Source organism: Brassica napus, chromosome A2 (genome assembly GCF_020379485.1).
Source record: "Brassica napus cultivar Da-Ae chromosome A2, Da-Ae, whole genome shotgun sequence".
Lineage (NCBI taxonomy): Eukaryota > Viridiplantae > Streptophyta > Magnoliopsida > Brassicales > Brassicaceae > Brassica > Brassica napus.
The window spans coordinates 19,364,485-19,383,932 of NC_063435.1; the positions used below are offsets into that span (position 1 = coordinate 19,364,485).

Here is a 19,448-nt window from a genome sequence, read left to right on the forward strand (position 1 = left end):
TGGAAACTTCAGCATACTACAATCGCTCAACATCTTTATAAAAGATAGAAACGAGCTATCAGGGTATTGTCTTCTTCCTTCTTTTTCATTATAACATGTGATTATATTTCATTAATAATTTTAAGAATCTTCGTAATGACACGTGGTTACAAAACGAAGTTACAATGTTTCTCAATTAATATATAGAAGATAAACAACACTCTCATATTTTTTTAACCATCTCACTTATTGTTTATGTAGTATTACAAATGTACAATGAATCCGACGTTATTTTACCTCAACAGTGGTGAAAGGAAATCATGCTTTGCAATTGCACAATTGCATCCCTTTTATTAATTTATGTATCCAAGGATCAGATATTGGTTTTCATTTTCTCAAGGAAATATGAATATGTCATGGCAGATATCAAATGGTTATGGGTTTAAAAGTTGTGTTTCTGAGTAGAATCAGAAAAATACATAGATAAGCGTAACATCAAAGTATGGAACCATTTAAATCTTATATATCACAACACTCATCTAATGATAATAGGCATATATTACATACAGGGAGGAGACACATGCCATGGAATTGCCGCTAAACCGTTCAACCTTGGATTTTAATATTTAGCGAAATTTGTCAATAACCTCACCACACTTGCAGGGGACCCGTCAAGGCTCTCACAAATTACAAATATGGTTTGAAATTTGTTTAGGTTATATATATTATAATAAATATAATCAGAATCTTTGGCAAAGATATGAATCGAAGAGATTCCAACAAGCTTTCTTCCTCTGTTGGATTCGTTGTTGGATCCGTGCGCCACGTATGGGTGTCGGATCATCGATCTTGTGCAACAGATTCCACATGATGTGTATGTCTTCGTACTCGCAAGAACTCACATCGTTTTGTAACCTCAAGAGTCCTGCAACACACGCGAAGATTCATCACTTTGTTGTTTGGCAAGAACAAGAAAATATGTTTTTTAAGAAGAGCCAAATCTGAATTTTAATCCAAACCAAATAGAAGATTCTGAATTACAATTCAAATCTTCTACCGACAGTTTCAAGAAGCACATAATAAGACAAAATCTAATCTTAACTATGATGAAAAACATGGAGACAAATTTGAAACTGATTTTATGTTTATTTTTTCTTCTCAATGAGATGAAACAGAAACAGAGCGAGAGATGATCATCAGACGGTGGAGGGAGGATCGGAGCCTACCGCTGTGGCGGAATCCGACGCGAACGGTGAAACGATTCCAGATGCGCCGCGCGGGGAACGCCATCGTGTTCCACCACTCTCGCCATCTCAGGCCGGCCATATGAGAGAGCTTGCAAAGACAGGAGAGAAGAGGGAGAGAGAAGAGAGAGAGAGAAGAGACTGTACAACAAACCCAACTCCCGAAACTGACGTTTTAAGCAATAGCTTCAATTAAATAGACGGAAAAGACAGGTATGGACCGTGTGGTAGTCATTTTATAATGACTTATTGTTCCTTAGCTTCTAAATTCACAGACTAATAAAATTGTGTTATTTTAAATTCGACATCTTTTATATAAAAAAAAAATACTATCAAATTATATTATTTTTAAAATAAAAAAATAGAAATAAATAAATAAATAGTAATAATTATAAAAAAAAAAATTTAATATCATCAAGAAAAAACTAAACGCTAAATCCTAATCATTAAACTCTAAATCCTAAAACTTAAATCTTTATGTAAATCTTAAACCTTTAGATAAATCGTAAACATTAAATCAAAAACACTAAACACTAAAACACTCGAGGGTTTAGGATTTAGGGTTTTAGTGTTTAATGTTTTTGATTTAGAGTTTATGATTTATCCAAGGGTGTAGGATTTACCCAAAAGTTTAGGGTTTCGGATTTAAGATTTAGGATCTAGGATTTATGGTTTAGTGTTTTGCTGATGACGTTAAAAATATTGTTCTTTAAATTATTTTTATGTAACTATTTTTTTCTTTTACCTTTTTATTTTAAAAACGTTATATAACATGACAATAATTCATTTTATTTTTTAAAAGATATCAAATTTAAAATAGTAAAATTCTATTGGTTGGTGAACCTAGAAGTTCATCCCTAAAATGTAAACTCAAGAATAACTATTTTATAATTGGTCTCAGTAATAAACATTTTAACGAAAATAAAATATCAGCCATTTCCTTTCTGGTATGTTCTTAATTAAATAAATTAATGCTATACGAATACTGAATAAAATTATGCAAAGATAAAGTTTCCAAAGGGAGTATAAGAATATCATTTGTTCTTTTGGATAAAATAGAGATACTCGAGTTAATTTTGTTATCCTCTTTATTATTTATTTTAAAAATATCATATTTGAAATCATATTTTATTGAAAAACTGTTGAAATTTAATATCTATTTAAAAATAAAATCATTTCAAATTTTTGAATGTATTTCCAATTTTGTTTTTGAATATTTAAGTATCAGAATTTTAATTAGTTCAAAACACATATTTATCTAAAAACAAAAATTATAAATATTCTCAAATATGAAACTTTTAATTTTTATAAATTAACTATGTTGACAGTGGTATTTTGTAAGAACAGTTCAAAAAATAGTATTGACAGTATTTATTAGTTAAAAGTGTATTGATTAATAATTTTTTATCCAAATTTAGTTCAGAGAAAATTTATTATTTTATAAAATATTCATTTATAATGTATATTTTTGCCGCCTCTATTATCTAATACAGAAATTAAAATACTTTTCAGTTACTTTTTACAGTTCAAACAAAAAATAAATTTTCCAGTTGTCTATATTTATAAGTTGAGAGGGAAATTAAAAAATCGCTAGAGGAAGGAAGTAGGAGAGGAGGCCAACCTATTGACCAACTGCGTCTGTATGCTTTAGGCATGCTGGCGTCAGAAACCTCGATTAGATTTGCGCCACGTATAGAGAATCAAAGTGGGTCCTTTGTCGAGTGAACGATTGTGATAATTTTTTTGTTTGTCAAGTGTCACCGATTATGACAATTATATATCAAACTGTCGGTAGGTCTTGATTGTTCCCACGTGGAGATCTCTTGATGGCTTTAGATTTCAAGATGGTTTTTAATTCTTTTTCAGTGGAGAAATGACGAAAAACAAAATATCTAATGTTATTTCTTTTTGTTTATTCAGTAAATATCTCGTGTTCAAATTTTGTTGAAGAACAAGACAAAAGTGACAAAAGCAAACGAAATTTTTTATTAAAATTATCTTTAGGAAAGGCTGATGACTTCTTGGCCACCATCAAGGGGATGTTTTATGATCGAAGGCAAATGACATAAAGTATTGCCTAAAGTTCGTTTCGAAATGTAAATTATTGGGTTAACTCATACTGTTTATAGACCATATATTTTACCTATTTTTAATCATGGTGTATAAGTATTTTAAAGTGTTTTAAGATACAATTATTATGTTTTGGAATTTATTTAGAATATTTACAGGTTTAGGGACGTTTAAGTGAAATATGATTATTTTGGAGTCTTTTGGAACCTTTTAAGGTGCAGAGTTGCACAGACGCGTCAGATGTTTAGCAATGGACGGAGACTTTCCGACCGTTAGATTGAGCCCATATTTTGACACAAGATAGAGCTTTGAGTTAGCTTTCCAATCCCACCGGTCTCAGGTCAATCAGCATCCTGTAGCATAAGTTATGCTCGTTTTACTAAAGAGTGGTCAGTCTGCCTCGCGAGAGGAAGCTGCCGAGAAGAGGAAGCCGCGTCGATTGATGCAGCATTCTGCACGTCGATCGATGGAGATCCCAGATCGTGGGCCTTGTATATTTTATGACTGCGTGAAGCCCTAGAAGCCACAAATTACCAAAATACCCTTGGACGACCAGAAACCCTATTTATGTTATTTCTAAGCCATTGTTGACGGCTACGCTTTCTACGCTTTCTACACACTTTCATTTCCATTGTTTCTCTTAGGAGAGAAGGGAGGAACTCCTATCAGAGTCCTCCTGGAACTCCATTGGTTTTCTTATCTATTCTATTTCAGTTTTATATCTATTCATCTATGATTTTTGTTATCATTTCTGAGTAGATCCACCTGTTAGGTTTATGGTTCAGATAGGTTTGTGGGATTAGCCCCAAACTATAGATCTGCCTTGTTGTGATATTCATGATAGATTTGTATTCATTGCTTGTTTTAGAGTAATTAACTAGAACTTGATCATAGGATTGCATATTCAAGCACCCTTGTTATCCCATCCTGACACCTATCTATCATATTAGGATTGCTAGAGAGGGCTAACCGCCAATTTAGTATCTTAATAGGGCATTTCATACTCGCGCATAGGCCTAGCTAGAACCCGTCGATCGATGTCCTCAACTGACTATCGGTCGACGTAGGCAAAGGTGTATCGGTCGATGTCCAAATAGGACCATCGATCGACACTCTTTCGTGTCAACATACTAACCGTTGAGACACGAGATCTAACCTGTTAACCAGTAAAACATGCGACAGCTGATCACTGACTTAAGCGGTTGAGCTCTAACATATCATGCATGCAACAAATAGGTACATATAAGAATTATAATCTCCAACACCTGAATAGAAACCCTAGATCTAGCAACCATCCTTCCATCAAACAACTCCTTGCCAAGCTGAACAATTACCTTGTTCATCTTGTTTATTGCTTTATTTATTACTTGCTTTATTTACTGCTTTAAAACCTATTAGCCTAGCTTAATCATATAACTATTAGATCTAATCGGTTCCCTAGTCCCTTGTGGATTCGATCCCTAAGTACTATAACTCGACCTCTTTTGATGAGAGTAACACTCTTTAGGGTAATTTGAGTGATATCAAATTTGGCGTCGTTGCCGGGGAGTTTTGATCGCCATTAGATCTTGTTTAGTTAGATTTAGTCTAGGTTTTGTTACTGTTCAAAAACTCATAAAATTTTTTGTTCTATTTCAGGTACATAACTTTTAGTACCAGAAAACAATGAAGAGAGGATTTCTAGATCCTTCAAGGAAGGACCCTGCTCGTTTATGCACGATCTGTAAGCCTAAGAGGGAAGTATCGATCGACATCCTCCAAGCAGCATCGATCGATAGCGTGAGCCAAGCATCGAACGACAATTTTCATCATGTGTCGGAAAACACTATTCATCGCGGTACTATTCATCCGGGTACTGTTCACCGCAATACTGTTCATCGCGACACTATTTATCTCCCATCAATTGACACTGTTCATCCCGTGTCGGTCGACACTATTCATATCCCGTCGATCGGCACTGTTCATCCCGTGTTTATCTGCAAGATCTTCCCCTACTGTTTATTTAGAGATGCTTTTAGCTGGTTCAGTAAGCTGCAACCAAGATCTCTAACCTGCTGGGAAAACATCAAAGAAGCCTTCATTGGCAAATTTTTCAGCGAGGCTGTAGCAACTCGAAGTAAAAGGCTTGATTACATGATTAAAGAACGGGAGAAAGGAATAATGATTAGTATGAGTCAAATTCTTGACTTCATCTACAGCGAGGAAAATGGAGATATTGGAACATCGACAACTCATGTCAAGCAGCCGGACATGCAAGTTCACCATGCAGATGAGAGTAAGCAGAAGGACGAACTGAACAGAGAAAAGCTGGTCAACCATGATACAGTTAAGGATGATGAATATCATGTATCAGGAGAGCAGAGTAAAGTAGAAGAAGCTGATACAAAAGATCCGACTTCAGCATCGATCGACAGTAGTAACTCAGAATCAATCGATATCCGCACTTCAGAAACGATCGATACAAATATTTGTCATCGATCGATACCTTCTACAATCCCTGATGCTACCACTGTGTATGTTAGGACTGGACGACCGAAGGCAATTAGAGACTATAACAGTCCTGAGGATGCCTATGCTAAAAGGACTGCATTGCGTCGCTCAGCACTTCAGAATACTGTCCCTGAGCTACACCCTGCATATATCTCTCTTGTGGGTCAGCATTCTTTCCATGGTTTTCCTCATGAAGATCCCACTAGCCACCTGGAGACATTTGTAGATCTGGCATCGACCATTAAATGCAATGGAGTCTTTGAAGACTACTACTTTTGCAAACTATTTCCATACTCTCTTGCTGGGGATGCAGCTCATTGGTTGAAGAAGCTACCACCAGAATCTCTCACTACTTGGAAAAACATCAAATACGCCTTCTTCAACAAATTTCTCTATGATGCTGTAGCAAATCTAGAGATTGAGGTAAGGTCTACGCTGGAATATATGGTGGAGGATAATGAGCAACATGAGCCTGGAAAGCTGAGCACAGAAGAAGTCGATATTAGTGACATGAGCTCAGAACCGATCGACACTCCGACCTCAACATCGATCGACATCCCAACCGTAACATCGATCGACCCCAGCCTTCAAACATCGATCGACACAAACTCCTGTTGTCGATCGATACCACTCGAAATCCCTGAAAAAACGAGTTGTCCTCAGGACATTGCAGACTCGACACTAAAGAGCATCGATGTATCAAGTTGTTATCCTGACCAAAAAGTAGAAAAAAGAAATCACCATGGAAGATTTCTTGGAACTAGAAGAATTCTTGGAGTTAGAGGATGGACAACAGCTTGGAGATTTGGATTCGAGTGAAGAAGTAACCATGGAAGACTTCTTGGAGCTGGAGGAATGGCTAGAGGATTTAGACCAGAACCCGAAGCAGAAGTTTGATGATCAGCACACTTCGGGGAGAGATCCAAAAATTTCACCAAAGGCTGACGACATCGATCGACATCAACATGATGAGATCGATCGGTACACTCCCTGCATAATCGATCAACACCCACCCTACGCCATCGATCGAGAGTCGCCACACATCATTAATCTACATACACCCGACTGTATCGCTCGATACTCACCCGATTGCATCGATCGACACCCATGTTTGGATGAACTATCTGGATACCCAATTGAACCAGGGCCGATTGAGGAGATAATGCACATGTCTAAGACATCACACATTCATGTCCCCAAACATCTAAGACCACCTATATGCGCAGAAAAGCTGTTGGAATTTGCAAAAGAGTGAAGAGAGTACATGATTTTGTGAAGATTATGGTTCCATGTGCAGTGTTTGAAGTTGAATCTCCTATCCCACCAGATAAAGGTGTGTATCTGAGTTCTTACATTGAGGTATTGAACTACCACTGTGTATGTTAGGACTGGACGACCGAAGGCAATTAGAGACTATAACAGTCCTGAGGATACCTATGCTAAAAGGACTGCATTGCGTCGCTCAGCACTTCAGAATACTGTCCCTGAGCTACACCCTGCATATATCTCTCTTGTGGGTCAGCATTCTTTCCATGGTTTTCCTCATGAAGATCCCACTAGCCACCTGGAGACATTTGTAGATCTGGCATCGACCATTAAATGCAATGGAGTCTCTGAAGACTACTACTTTTGCAAACTATTTCCATACTCTCTTGCTGGGGATGCAGCTCATTGGTTGAAGAAGCTACCACCAGAATCTCTCACTGCTTGGAATAACATCAAATATGCCTTCTTCAACAAATTTCTCTATGATGCTGCAGCAAATCTAGAGATTGAGGTAAGGTCTACGCTGGAATATATGGTGGAGGATGATGAGCAACATGAGTCTGGAAAGCTGAGCACAGAAGAAGTCGATATTAGTGACATGAGCTCAGAACCGATCGACACTCCGACCTCAACATCGATCGACATCCCAACCGTAACATCGATCGACCCCAGCCTTCAAACATCGATCGACACAAACTCCTGTTGTCGATCGATACCACTCGAAATCCCTGAAAAAACGAGTTGTCCTCAGGACATTGCAGACTCGACACTAAAGAGCATCGATGTATCAAGTTGTTATCCTGATCAAAAAGTAGAAAAAAGAAATCACCATGGAAGATTTCTTGGAACTAGAAGAATTCTTGGAGTTAGAGGATGGACAACAGCTTGGAGATTTGGATTCGAGTGAAGAAGTAACCATGGAAGACTTTTTGGAGCTGGAGGAATGGCTAGAGGATTTAGACCAGAACCCGAAGCAGAAGTTTGATGATCAGCACACTTCGGGGAGAGATCCGAAAATTTCACCAAAGGCTGACGACATCGATCGACATCAACATGATGAGATCGATCGGTACACTCCCTGCATAATCGATCAACACCCACCCTACGCCATCGATCGAGAGTCGCCACACATCATGAATCTACATACACCCGACTGTATCGCTCGATACTCACCCGATTGCATCGATCGACACCCATGTTTGGATGAACTATCTGGATACCCAATTGAACCAGGACCGATTGAGGAGATAATGCACATGTCTAAGACATCACACATTGATATCCCCAAAAATCTAAGACCACCTATATGCGCAGAAGAAGCTGTTGGAATTTGCAAAAGAGTGAAGAGGATACATGATCCTGTGAAGATTATGGTTCCATGTGCAGTGTTTGAAGTTGAATCTCCTATCCCACCAGATAAAGGTGTGTATCTGAGTTCTTACATTGAGGTATTGAATGATAAACATCATGTAGAAGCTTTTCAGAGAGGGCTGTGATTTAGAGATGAAGTAGATGAAGGCCCAACAGAAGCACCATCGAACAACATCAGCAAATCAGAATTGATCGACACTAACACTTCATCATCAATCGATACCGATCAGATACCATCGATCGACACCAGATGCGAATCAGAGCAGAATGAGTATGAATTGTGTGGAAATATTTTTTATGGAAATACCGCCACGCATTCAGACAAGACTGGGGGAAAGAAGTGGAGGAACTGGAAGAAGAAAAAAAAGAATCAATGAAGGTTTTCAGTTATCATTGATTCATCACTTCTCAGATGATGCCAGGAAATCCAGAGTGAGATTCCACAAGTCTGTGGGGGAAGAAGGGGAGAAATTGGAAGAAGCGGAAACGAACCAAAGGAGGTTCTCAATTACTATTGACTCCTTACTTCTCGAATAGTATCAGAAAATTAAGAGTGCGCAGCAGATGCTTCTCATATCCATATGCAAAACTTAAGAGCACTCCTTATTGTTGAGATGATAGACAAAGGAGAAGGGTCTATGGAGGAGGCTTTCACACAAGAATGATAAAGCTTCAAAGAGTAGACATTGAGATTTGATTTGGAGCAAGTTCTCATTCCCATCCGGACTGAATCAGATCTCCAGAAGTCAAGCTAATGACTAAAAATAAGCGTTGATGGGAGGCAACCCACTGTTTGTGTTTTATTTATGTTAGGTACAAGGAAAAGATCCGAGGAAGACGCGTTTCCATAGAAATCGATGATGGCTAGCTAGCATCGATCGACAGAGCATCAAGAGTATCAATCGCCACTTAACTGTGTTGGTCAATATTCACATCAAAGTTAGGTATATTATTCTTCCTTGTTAAATATTGTCCTTATGATTTATTCTCCCACCGATCTTAGGCTGAATAACATTGGTCACAATGTTATTTAAGTCTGGGGGAGGTTATATTAATATTAGGTTTTAGTTAGATGTTTAGAATAGGGACCCAAGTAACCGATTGCCATGATATCGACCGACGAGATCAAGTCGATATCGATCGACATTGCTACATCTTCCACGACCGATGACAACACGTTTACATCGATCGACATCCATTTCGGTCAGGTATATCATTATAACTTGTTAAATTGAGTACTTATGATTTATTTACACCATAACTCCGACTGGATATACACTGGTCACAGCGTTATCTAAGTCTGGGGGGGAGGTTCTACTGATATTGTGCTTTAGGTATGAAAAAAAAAAAAAAAAAACAGATTCGAGTAGACGATTGCTCAGCACATCGACAGATGACACCAGCTCGATATCGATCGACAGCGCTTCATGTCCAGCAATCGATTGTCTCTTCATTGTGTCGAATGATTGCTCTAGCCATTGACCGATGAGATCATGTCACTATCGATCGACAACACTTCATCAACAACGATCGATTGTCACTTCATTGTATCGATCGATACTGAGTAGGTTATCGTTCTTACTTGTTAAATTTTGTACTTCTGCTTTATGATTTTCACCCTACCACCGACTGTGTTACACTGGGGACAGTGTAATTTAAGTCTGGGGGGATGTTTACTGATATTTGCTTATCTATTGAGTTTTATAAAATGTTTTCAAAACTGTTTTTATTGAGTCAAGAGGGGATAATGAACTTATTAGATTCATGCTTGTTATCTAACCACTCTTTAACACCATTCTAGACTTATTGATTCCAGATAGTACTAAAGATACTAAAGTGGATCAACCTGTCAACTACGTTCACACTTGCTGAGATTGTTTGAAGGAACCGAAGCTGACCTCCAACCTAATTTGACTTAACTGCTTGTCTTGGGGCTTGGTATACACTGGATCGGATTCCTCCTTCAGGTCTGACAGGTAAAAGTCTGAGTGATTTTGGTTTCCTTATCTCCTCCCTTTGGCTTCCTAATAAAATAAAATAAAAGATTGAGATGATTTCTTGCGGTTTAGAGGGGTAGGTACATTACCGATGACCCCATTATTCTACTCTAATAGAATGATCACACATTGTTGGAAGCGAGGGGTAGGTACATTACCGATGACCCCACTATTCGCCTACACTTTGTCAAGAAAAGAAAAGAAAAAAATAAAATAAAATAAAAAATAAAATAATCGAAAAGAAGGTGAATAAGATGGACTGCATCAGCATCTTTGTTCATTGGAATTGAGATAAAAATGATTCAGAGAAGGGAGATATAGAGTAAAAGAAACCAGAACAGGACTACCTGTTTACTCAGATACCTGTTGGGGTAAGAGTCCATGTGTCTTGTGATCGATACTCCCAAGGTAAAGCATACACATTTATTTATGTTAAGAAATGAGGTTGGTAGAGGGGAATGTCAGACATGATTTGCTAAGATGTTGGCTAGGTGAATTTGGTTGCTAAACTATGATATTGTATAATGTGCTTTTGTGATTAGGACTTCTTAGATGTGGATTGCAATATTGTAGAGGTGATGATTCTAAGTTTTAAATCATGTGAGTCCCTGCTGTTTTCAAAACCTCTTTCAGAGAGACTATCCGTCTGTTTTGCTTGAGGACAAGCAAAAGGGTAAGTCTGGAGGAGTTGATAGACCATATATTTTACCCATTTTTAATCATGATCAATAAGTGTTTTAAAGTGTTTTAAAATACAATTATTATGTTTTGGAGTCTAGTTAGAGTATTTACAGGTTCAGGGACGTTTAAGAGAAATATGGTGATTTTGGAGTCTTTTGGAGCCTTTGGAGGTGCAGAGTTGCACAGACGCGTCAGATGTTTAGCTATGGATGGAGACCTTCCGACCGTTAGATTGAGTCCATATTTTGGCACAAACTAGAGCATTGAGTTATCTTTCCAATGCTACCAGTCTCAGGTCAATCAGCATCCTGTAGCAGAAGTTATGCCCGTTTTACTGAAGAGTGGTCCGTCTGCCTCGCGAGAGGAAGCTGCCGAGAAGAGGAAGCCACGTCGATCGATGCAGCACTCTGCACGTCGATCGATGGAGATCTCAGATCGTGGGTCTTGTATATTTTATGACTGCGTGAAGCCCTAGAAGCCACAAATTACCAAAATGCCCTTGGACGACCAAAACCTCTATTTATGTTATTTCTAAGCCATTGTTGACGGCTACGCTTTCTACGCTTTCTACACACTTTCATTTCCATTGTTTCTCTTAGGAGAGAAGGGAGAAACTCCTATCAGAGTCCTCCTGGAACTCCATTGGTTTTCTTATCTATTCTATTTCAGTTTTATATCTATTCATCTATGATTTCTGTTATCATTTCTGAGTAGATCCACCTGTTAAGTTTAGGGTTCAGATAGGTTTGTTGGATTAGCCCCAAACTATAGATCTGCGTTGTTGTGATATTCATGATAGATTTGTATTCATTGCTTGTTTTAGAGTAATTAACTAGAACTTGATCATAGGATTGCATATTCAAGCACCCTTGTTATCCCATCCTGACACCTATCTATCATATTAGGATTGCTAGAGAGGGCTAACCGCCAATTTAGTATCTTAATAGGGCATTTCATACTCGCGCATAGGCCTAGCTAGAACCCGTCGATCAATGTCCTCAACTGACTATCGGTCGACGTAGGCAAAGGTGTATCGGTCGATGTCCAAATAGGACCATCGATCGACACTCTTTCGTGTCAACATACTAACCGTTGAGACACGAGATCTAGCCTGTTAACCAGTGAAACATGCGACAGCTGATCACTGAGTTAAGCGGTTGAGCTCTAATATATCATGCATGCAACAAATAGGTACCTATAGGAATTATAATCTCCAACACCTGAATAGAAACCCTAGATCTAGCAACCATCCTTCTATTAAACAACTTCTTGCCAAGCTGAACAATTACCTTGTTCATCTTGTTTATTGCTTTATCTATTACTTGCTTTACTTACTGCTTTAAAACCTATTAGCCTAGCTTAATCATATAACTATTAGATCTAATCGGTTCCCTAGCTCCTTGTGGATTCGATCCCTAAGTACTATAACCCGACCTCTTTTGATGAGAGTAACACTCTTTATGGTAATTTGAGTGATATCAACTGTCATACATGTTTCTACCATCAATAGCTCTATATATATATTTTTAATATATATATGAGGAATAATGAAATATTACAAAATATAACGAAGGATCTAAACTATTAAAATTGAATTATACTTATTATTTAGAGAAAGAGTTATTTTTGGATTCATCCTCTATAGTGAAATTTCTAGGTTGACCGACCAATAGGATTTCGTTATTTTAAATTTTAAATTTAATATATATATATATATATATATATATTTATATGTATATATATATATTGTCAAGTTGTATTATGTTTTTAAAATAAAAAGATAAAACTAAATACTAAATAATAGTAGTTAAAAAAATTTTTTTTTTTTTAAATTGTTAGCAAAACACTAATGTGGGAACCGAAATTCGCACTGTCGATTTCCGTTTAAATAAGGAAACTAAGAAAATCCTAGTTTCCCAGAGGACTCGGATATCTGTTAATTACCACACGTCAAGCAATCAGAACACGAGAATAACAACGATAAAGATAAGAAATCGAAAAGAGAGCAAAGTAGATCTTATTCCGAATCTGCGTATGAGCGTTACAACAAGGTATAAGCCTGGGCTCGAGAGCTGTCGGCGAGATTCCTAGTTCTAGCAACCCTAAGACGGCTAAACCTAATTGAGTCGCAGCTCGAAATAACAAAAACGGAAAGTTGCCTAAATCGCTCTAAGTGCTAAGTTTGCTCTGAAAAAGTTCTCTCCCTCTGCTCCTCGCCTAGGACTCCTTATATACTAGCTCCAAGGTCGGTTTACGCTTTTACTCTTCTGCCCTTAAGCCGTCATAGCAAAAAATGGAGATATTCCGTTTTTCCCGATCTTCACAATTATCTCCAAAACTTCCGTATTTATCCGCGGAAACTTGACATTTACCCTTCCTCGTGGGCCAAGCGTGAACCATGCTGTGGTTCACGGGCTTTTGGTTAGGAAAAATCGTAGGATGGGCCTCGAGTCGTGTTTTAGGTCCCTTTGGGCCGTCTTCCGACTCGACACGTTTACTACGAGTTTTTCGCGGTTTCTAATCCGCGAAGTTTGATCGATGAATTAGAATAGCGGGAAACATGGACTGAGCTTGCTACGGTCTTCGGGAGATAGCATTCGAAGGTTTGACGAGAATGCAAGGACTAGTGTCGTATCGATGTTCGGAAAGGTTCAATCGCTACACCGCGACCGAACTTTGGCTCGAGCCCGGTCGCTACGTAGCGACCGAGCGAGAGGAGCGCTCGGTCGCTACGTAGCGACCGAGCTTTGGCTTGAGCCCGGTCGCTACGTAACGACCGAGCGGGACGAGCGCTCGGTCGCTACGTAGCGACCGAGCGGGACGATCGCTCGGTCGCTACGTAGCGACCGAGCTTGGCTGAGCTCGGTCGCTACGTAGCGACCGAGCGGGACGATCGCTCGGTCGCTACGTAGCGACCGAGCTTTGGCTTGAGCTTGGTCGCTACGTAGCGACCGAGCGGGACGATCGCTCGGTCGCTACGTAGCGACCGAGCTTGGCTGAGCTCGGTCGCTACGTAGCGACCGAGCTTTGGCTTGAGCTCGGTCGCTACGTAGCGACCGAGCGGGACGATTGCTCGGTCGCTACGTAGCGACCGAGCTTTGGCCCGAGCTCGGTCGCTACGTAGCAACCGAGCAATCGTCGAGCTCGGTCGCTACGTAGCGACCGAACTTGGCTCGGGTTTGGTTTGTTCGGTTTGAATCCCAAAGGATACTTTTTCGTAAAAACCTCGTATAGGTTATTTTTACGAAAATTACATCCCTTCTTTTACTAACTCTTTCGGAAATACGATCTCCGAGGATTTTCGGGTGGTAATTCCGTCGTAACCGTTTTTGACCCCAACAGTTAGCCCCCCAGCCCGTTAGGATCATGCATCGTAGGATCCTAGCGTGCGGTTAGGCATGTTTGGCAAGTTAGGCGTGATGGGTGGAATTAATATCCGAAAGTCCGAGCTTGAATAGTAAATCCTCATGTCTTATAAGAAGAGAGGTAACTTGTTCCATAATTTTTTCACTTTCTTGTTTTTCTCTAAGATCTTTCAAAAACTTTCTATCTTTCTCTCCACCCTTTTCCTCTATTCTCTTAAGAGAAGTGCAAAGATGTCGAGCAAGAAAAAGATTGCGAAAAAAGGGTCTTCGTCTGCGAGCCCTTACGAAGAGCTCGTCGTTCCGAAGATGGAGTTCGTGCCTCACTCGGTGCATCCTGCCGAGAACGAGGCATGGTGGGTTGCTCATTATGGCTCGTTGACCCCTCCCAAGGAGAAGCCATTCCCGGTCCTGGTCCATCGTGGAGTCGAGGAAGAGGATGCAAGCAGGACTACTGACGAGTTTCTCGCGACGATGCGGTCGTTCTACCACATCCCGGATGCTGTGGAGTTCCGGGTTCCCTGCCGCGGGGAATGTGCTAACAACCCCCCGGAGGGTTACTTTACTTGTTATGAGGCGTTCATAGTGCGTTGTCGCCTCTGGTTCCCCATACCCGAAATTCTCGTCCGAGTGTTGGACCGCTTCGAAGTCGCGATAAGTCAGTTGACACCCCTTGCCATTCAGCACCTTATTGGGATCTTGATCCTAAGCTATGAGCATGGCCTTTCCCTTTCCGTCGATCATTATGAAGCGCTTTTGAGGCTTCAACTTGTCAAGGATTCGGATAAGCATAGGTTTGTCCCTCGGAAATTTATGTCGGTGGTTAAGAAGTTTATTTCGAACTTCAACTCGTGGAAGAAGTTCTTTTTCTTTGTTCGTATAGACGCTGCATCCGTCGAAGAGAGTTGCATTCCACTGTTCCGGAGGTTGCCGAATGATCGTCCCTTCATCAACCCTTTTGCTCCGTTCCCCGAAGACATCATTTCGGTGAGGGATCTTCTCAGGAATGGTCCCTTCTTCTGGACTTCTTTTACGCCGAAGAGGGTTCGGAAGGCACTGAGATTCGTGCAACCCGGTCCCGCTTTGGATGCGGACACGGGAAGCGACTCCGAACCCGACGACCAGAATCCCGTCGAAGCCCCGACAGCTGTGCCGGAGTCGAGCTCTTGGAAGGGAAAAGATGTCGATCTTGGCGACATAGAGTTTTCGATGGACGACTCTATGCTTCCAGGATGGGATCCGAACCTTGCTTACGGCGACGGGAGCGGTTCGAGCGAGGCCCCTATTCCGGATTTCGATGATTTCTTTGCTGGGCTGCCATCGGGTTTCGATGCTCCTCCTCCTACGAAAGAATCGGCGAGGCCGAGAGTCGTTGCGGAAGGATCTCGCATCATCAATGGGGTTAGTTTTTTTTTGGGAATTTTTTAGTGATTATCCTATGTATGGATTTGTAACACGCCCATCGATTTTGCAGGGCCTGAGCTTGCTGGGCTCGGCCATCGAGGCGGGTCATAGAGAAGCCATGGTCTACCGCTTCAAGGCGGAGAAAGCGGAGCGGGATCTTGCTCGCGTGCAAGGCGAGATGCTGGAGCGAGAGGCACAGCTTACTCGTGACCATGCGCGGGCTGTTCGTAAAGCGGAGAGGAAAGGTAAAAGAGAAATCGTCGAGGTGATGAAGACTCGCGCATCTCAGTTCCAGGTTGAGTACGGGAACCTTAAGAATGCCTTTACCTCGGTGGGCGACTTTCGCGAGTGCCGTGGTTCGGTCGGAAGTCTTTGGAGGACGCAAGCCGACGACTATGTGTTTGAAGAGGAAATGAGCTTGATGAAGAGTGGGATGAGTGACTGTGCACACGCTGAGGCGCTTATCCCTCCGATTGACGTGAGGATTCAAGGGTTCTGGGATTCCATCCCGGTTTCTCCTGATACCGAGGAGGTCCCGATTGATTTTCACGATGGTGGCGAGGAAGTGGATCGTCCTGCGGATGCGTTTGGTGCTTCGTTGTCCGGGGACTTTGACTTTGGATTATGAGGGATGGATCAGTTATCCTTGTTTTCGGCCGAATGTGGCCCTTTGAATTTGGATTTGTTTAGGCCAAGATGGCCGTATTTGTATTTCCGGGACTGGCCGTTGGTGGCTTTGAATCCCTTGCCGCTTTACGCGGTTTATTTATATGATAAATGTTTTGTTTCGAGTTTTTCCTGAGTAGGGTTGAAGTAAATACGAGTTGTCGTCTCGTATGTAGTTCTAATTAGACGTTCAATCTGTTGGTTCGTTCGTGATTTTCGTAAAAATTTATCTGTCTTTACGATTTTCGAGAACATTGAGATACGAACGGAGAGGCATGGTTTATGATCTCGTATCTTTTAGATATCATGCCTTGAGATGTTTGAGACCAGAGCGTTGGGTTTAGGGCAAGACCTAGGTTTACTTTCGGTTAAGGTTTGTGCGGTGACTAGCCGGCTATCGTTTTTCCTGTTGCGATTTCTTCCTGACTCGCACCGGTTTAAAGTCCGCGATATGTTCTCGGCTTATATGACTTGTATGGTACGAATCGAGCATCTTCTCAGAATCAACTGGAAGTGCTAAACCAAAATTTCGGATTTTTGTTGTAGCGCGCTTTTGTCCTTGTGCTGGACGTTTTTAAAGATCAAAAGAGTGATCGGATTGCGTTTGTTTAAGACGGCTGGCGTGTTCGTCGGGGCCAATCGACGAACGGGGTGTAAGGTTTTTGGTGGTCGCGTTCGGACAATTTGTTAGCATTGTCCTCGAATTTTAACTTTTTGCGACGTCTCGCAGTTATTTTCGAGGATTATGCGTGTATTTTTGCGTGTTTGAAAGGTGATAATCTTTACGATTTTTGGGCCGGATGAGGCCGCAGACGAGCGTAAACTGAAGCGTAAGCGTTTTCGATAAAAAGATAGTGTATATTGAAGAAAAATTTTATCTTTCTAAAAACTCGATTACAATAATGGCGATTGTGGAGTACGAGTATACGCACCCACTCCCCCCCCCCTTTTTAGAGAGGGGGATAGCTGAACTCGTCTTTTGACAAGCTGCCTACGTACCCCTTTCGAGGATCAAGCCATCTCGTAGTTCTGTTTCATGCCGCGAGTGTTCTTACTCGGCGGTTGGTGTCGCGATGTCCGCCTTGACCGTGTCGATCGTGGCTGGGTCGACGCTATTTTCCGGATGTTCCGGTTGAGTTGTCGCGTGGGCTTCGGATTTATGTCGAGCTTCGACGTCCGATGCGTTTGCGTTGACAGACGATTTTACTTCGTCCTTGTGCGGGGCGCTTTTGGCCGAAGATCGATCTATCTTCGCGCGTTTGCCGTTTGCAGAAGCCGTGATTTGCCTTAACTTATGCTCCGCGAGGAAGCATAGTCGCGACTGTTTTTGGCATCCCCAGATGGCCGCGACTCCGCTCGGCGTTGGGAACTTGAGACCCAGGTGGTAAGTTGACGGAACTGCCTGCATGGCGTTGAGCCATGGGGTTCCCATGATCACGTTGTAGATAGCGGGATGGTCGACTACCGCGAATTCGACGATTTTCGTGATCTCCTTGGCCATGACTGGCAATTGGATTGATCCGAGAGTCATCGACACTTCGCCTGAAAAACCCGTGAGTGGTTTTGGCGTCGGAATTACCTCTCCGAGTTCGATACTCATCCGCTTGAGAGTGTCGCGGAAGATTACGTTGACCGTGCTTCCCGTATCGACGAGTACCCTTCCGACTTCTAAATCTCGTATGACGAGATCTATGACGAGCGGGTCGCAGTGAGGTTGGTCGATACCGCCGGCTTCTTCCTCCGTGAAGGTGATCGAGCAACTTGGCCGTCTCGAGGAGGAGACCATGTAGGCCAATTTGCGCTTGATTCTGCCTTCCGTTGGTAAGCTTTGATGGCCGACACGGTATCGCCGCAGTATTGAGATCCTCCGATGATCATATTGACTCTGCGACGATTGTTATCGTTCCCTTTGTCATCCGGCCTCCTACCGCGTTTATCCCCATGTTGGTTTCGTTGAGGAGATTTTTCAGCGGGCGGATTTCTGTCCGTCTTTGGAGGACGATCAGAGTCGAGGATGAGATCCTTGACGCTAGTTACTTCCGAAAGCTCTCCAGCGAGCAGCTTCGCGGCCAGTCGTGCTCCTAAGACTTTGCAATTAGTCGTGGAGTGTCCTCGGGATTGGTGGAACTCGCAGAAGGTGTTCTCGTCATACCCTTGATTGCGAGTCCATGTGTTGCCCGTGGTCCGGCCTTGATCCGAATTGATCGCATAGTTATGCGCTCCTTGGAGATCTTCCCCCTCGTGATGGACGTACTTGTCGTTACGAGAGTTCTTCTTTTTCCCCTTCGGATCTGCGTCTTTCGAGGATGGTCTTGCCGGCTTATGTTTTTGCGATAAGACTTTAGTTTCTTCCTCCACTATGATATAGTCCGTTGCTTTGTGGAGGGCGTCCTGGATCGTTCGCGGTTTGTCGAGAGTTATCCATTTTCTGAATTTCGACTTGTACCAGAGCGTCTTTCTCAGCGCGTCGATGGCCACTTTGTCGCTTATCCCGCTGACCCTGGACATTATCAGTTTGAAACGACTGATAAACTCGCGGAGGGGTTCGTCTTCCCTCTGGGAGAGACTCCAGAGATCAACATCGGAGGTTTCCCTGTCTATGAATACAGAGTACTGTTTGAGGAATTCCGATGCGAGCTGTCGAAAACTCCCGATGGTGTTGCGACGAAGGCGTGCGAACCATTCGAGCGCTGCTCCTTCAAGATTTTCGACGAACAGGCGGCAATAGCCGGCATCCTTTTCGCCGTCCTTCAGTCTTGCTCTTCCCATCGCGATGTGGAAAGCCTGAAGGTGCGCTTTCGGATCGGCCGTACCATCGTACTTTGGTACTTTGATCTTTCCCGGATCGGACACCCTCATGTCCGAAATGCGACTGGTAAAGGGGGTCTTTCGAGCTCCTTCCAGCAGTCGATCGATCT

At 41.9% G+C, this 19,448-nt stretch overlaps 1 protein-coding gene across 1 annotated transcript; it reads right to left on the reverse strand.

The window, feature by feature from the left end:
• Window positions 1-480: 480 nt before the first annotated feature.
• LOC125587959 lies at window positions 481-1,422 on the reverse strand. Its single transcript, XM_048759410.1, has 2 exons — window positions 1,206-1,422; window positions 481-904 (listed from the first exon to the last, which is right to left on the reverse strand). The coding sequence occupies exons 1-2, from the start codon at window positions 1,303-1,305 to the stop codon at window positions 720-722; spliced, it is 285 nt and encodes a 94-aa protein (XP_048615367.1). The 5' UTR covers window positions 1,306-1,422; the 3' UTR covers window positions 481-719.
• Between the last annotated feature and the right edge of the window lie 18,026 nt (window positions 1,423-19,448).

Coding starts and splice junctions, on each gene's coding strand:
- LOC125587959 (XM_048759410.1), bottom strand. CDS start 1,305: ATGGCCGGCCTGAGATGGCGAGAGTGGTGGAACACGATGGCGTTCCCC. Junction 905..1,205: donor CGTCGGATTCCGCCACAGCG/GTAGGCTCCGAT, acceptor CGTGTGTTGCAG/GACTCTTGAGGTTACAAAAC.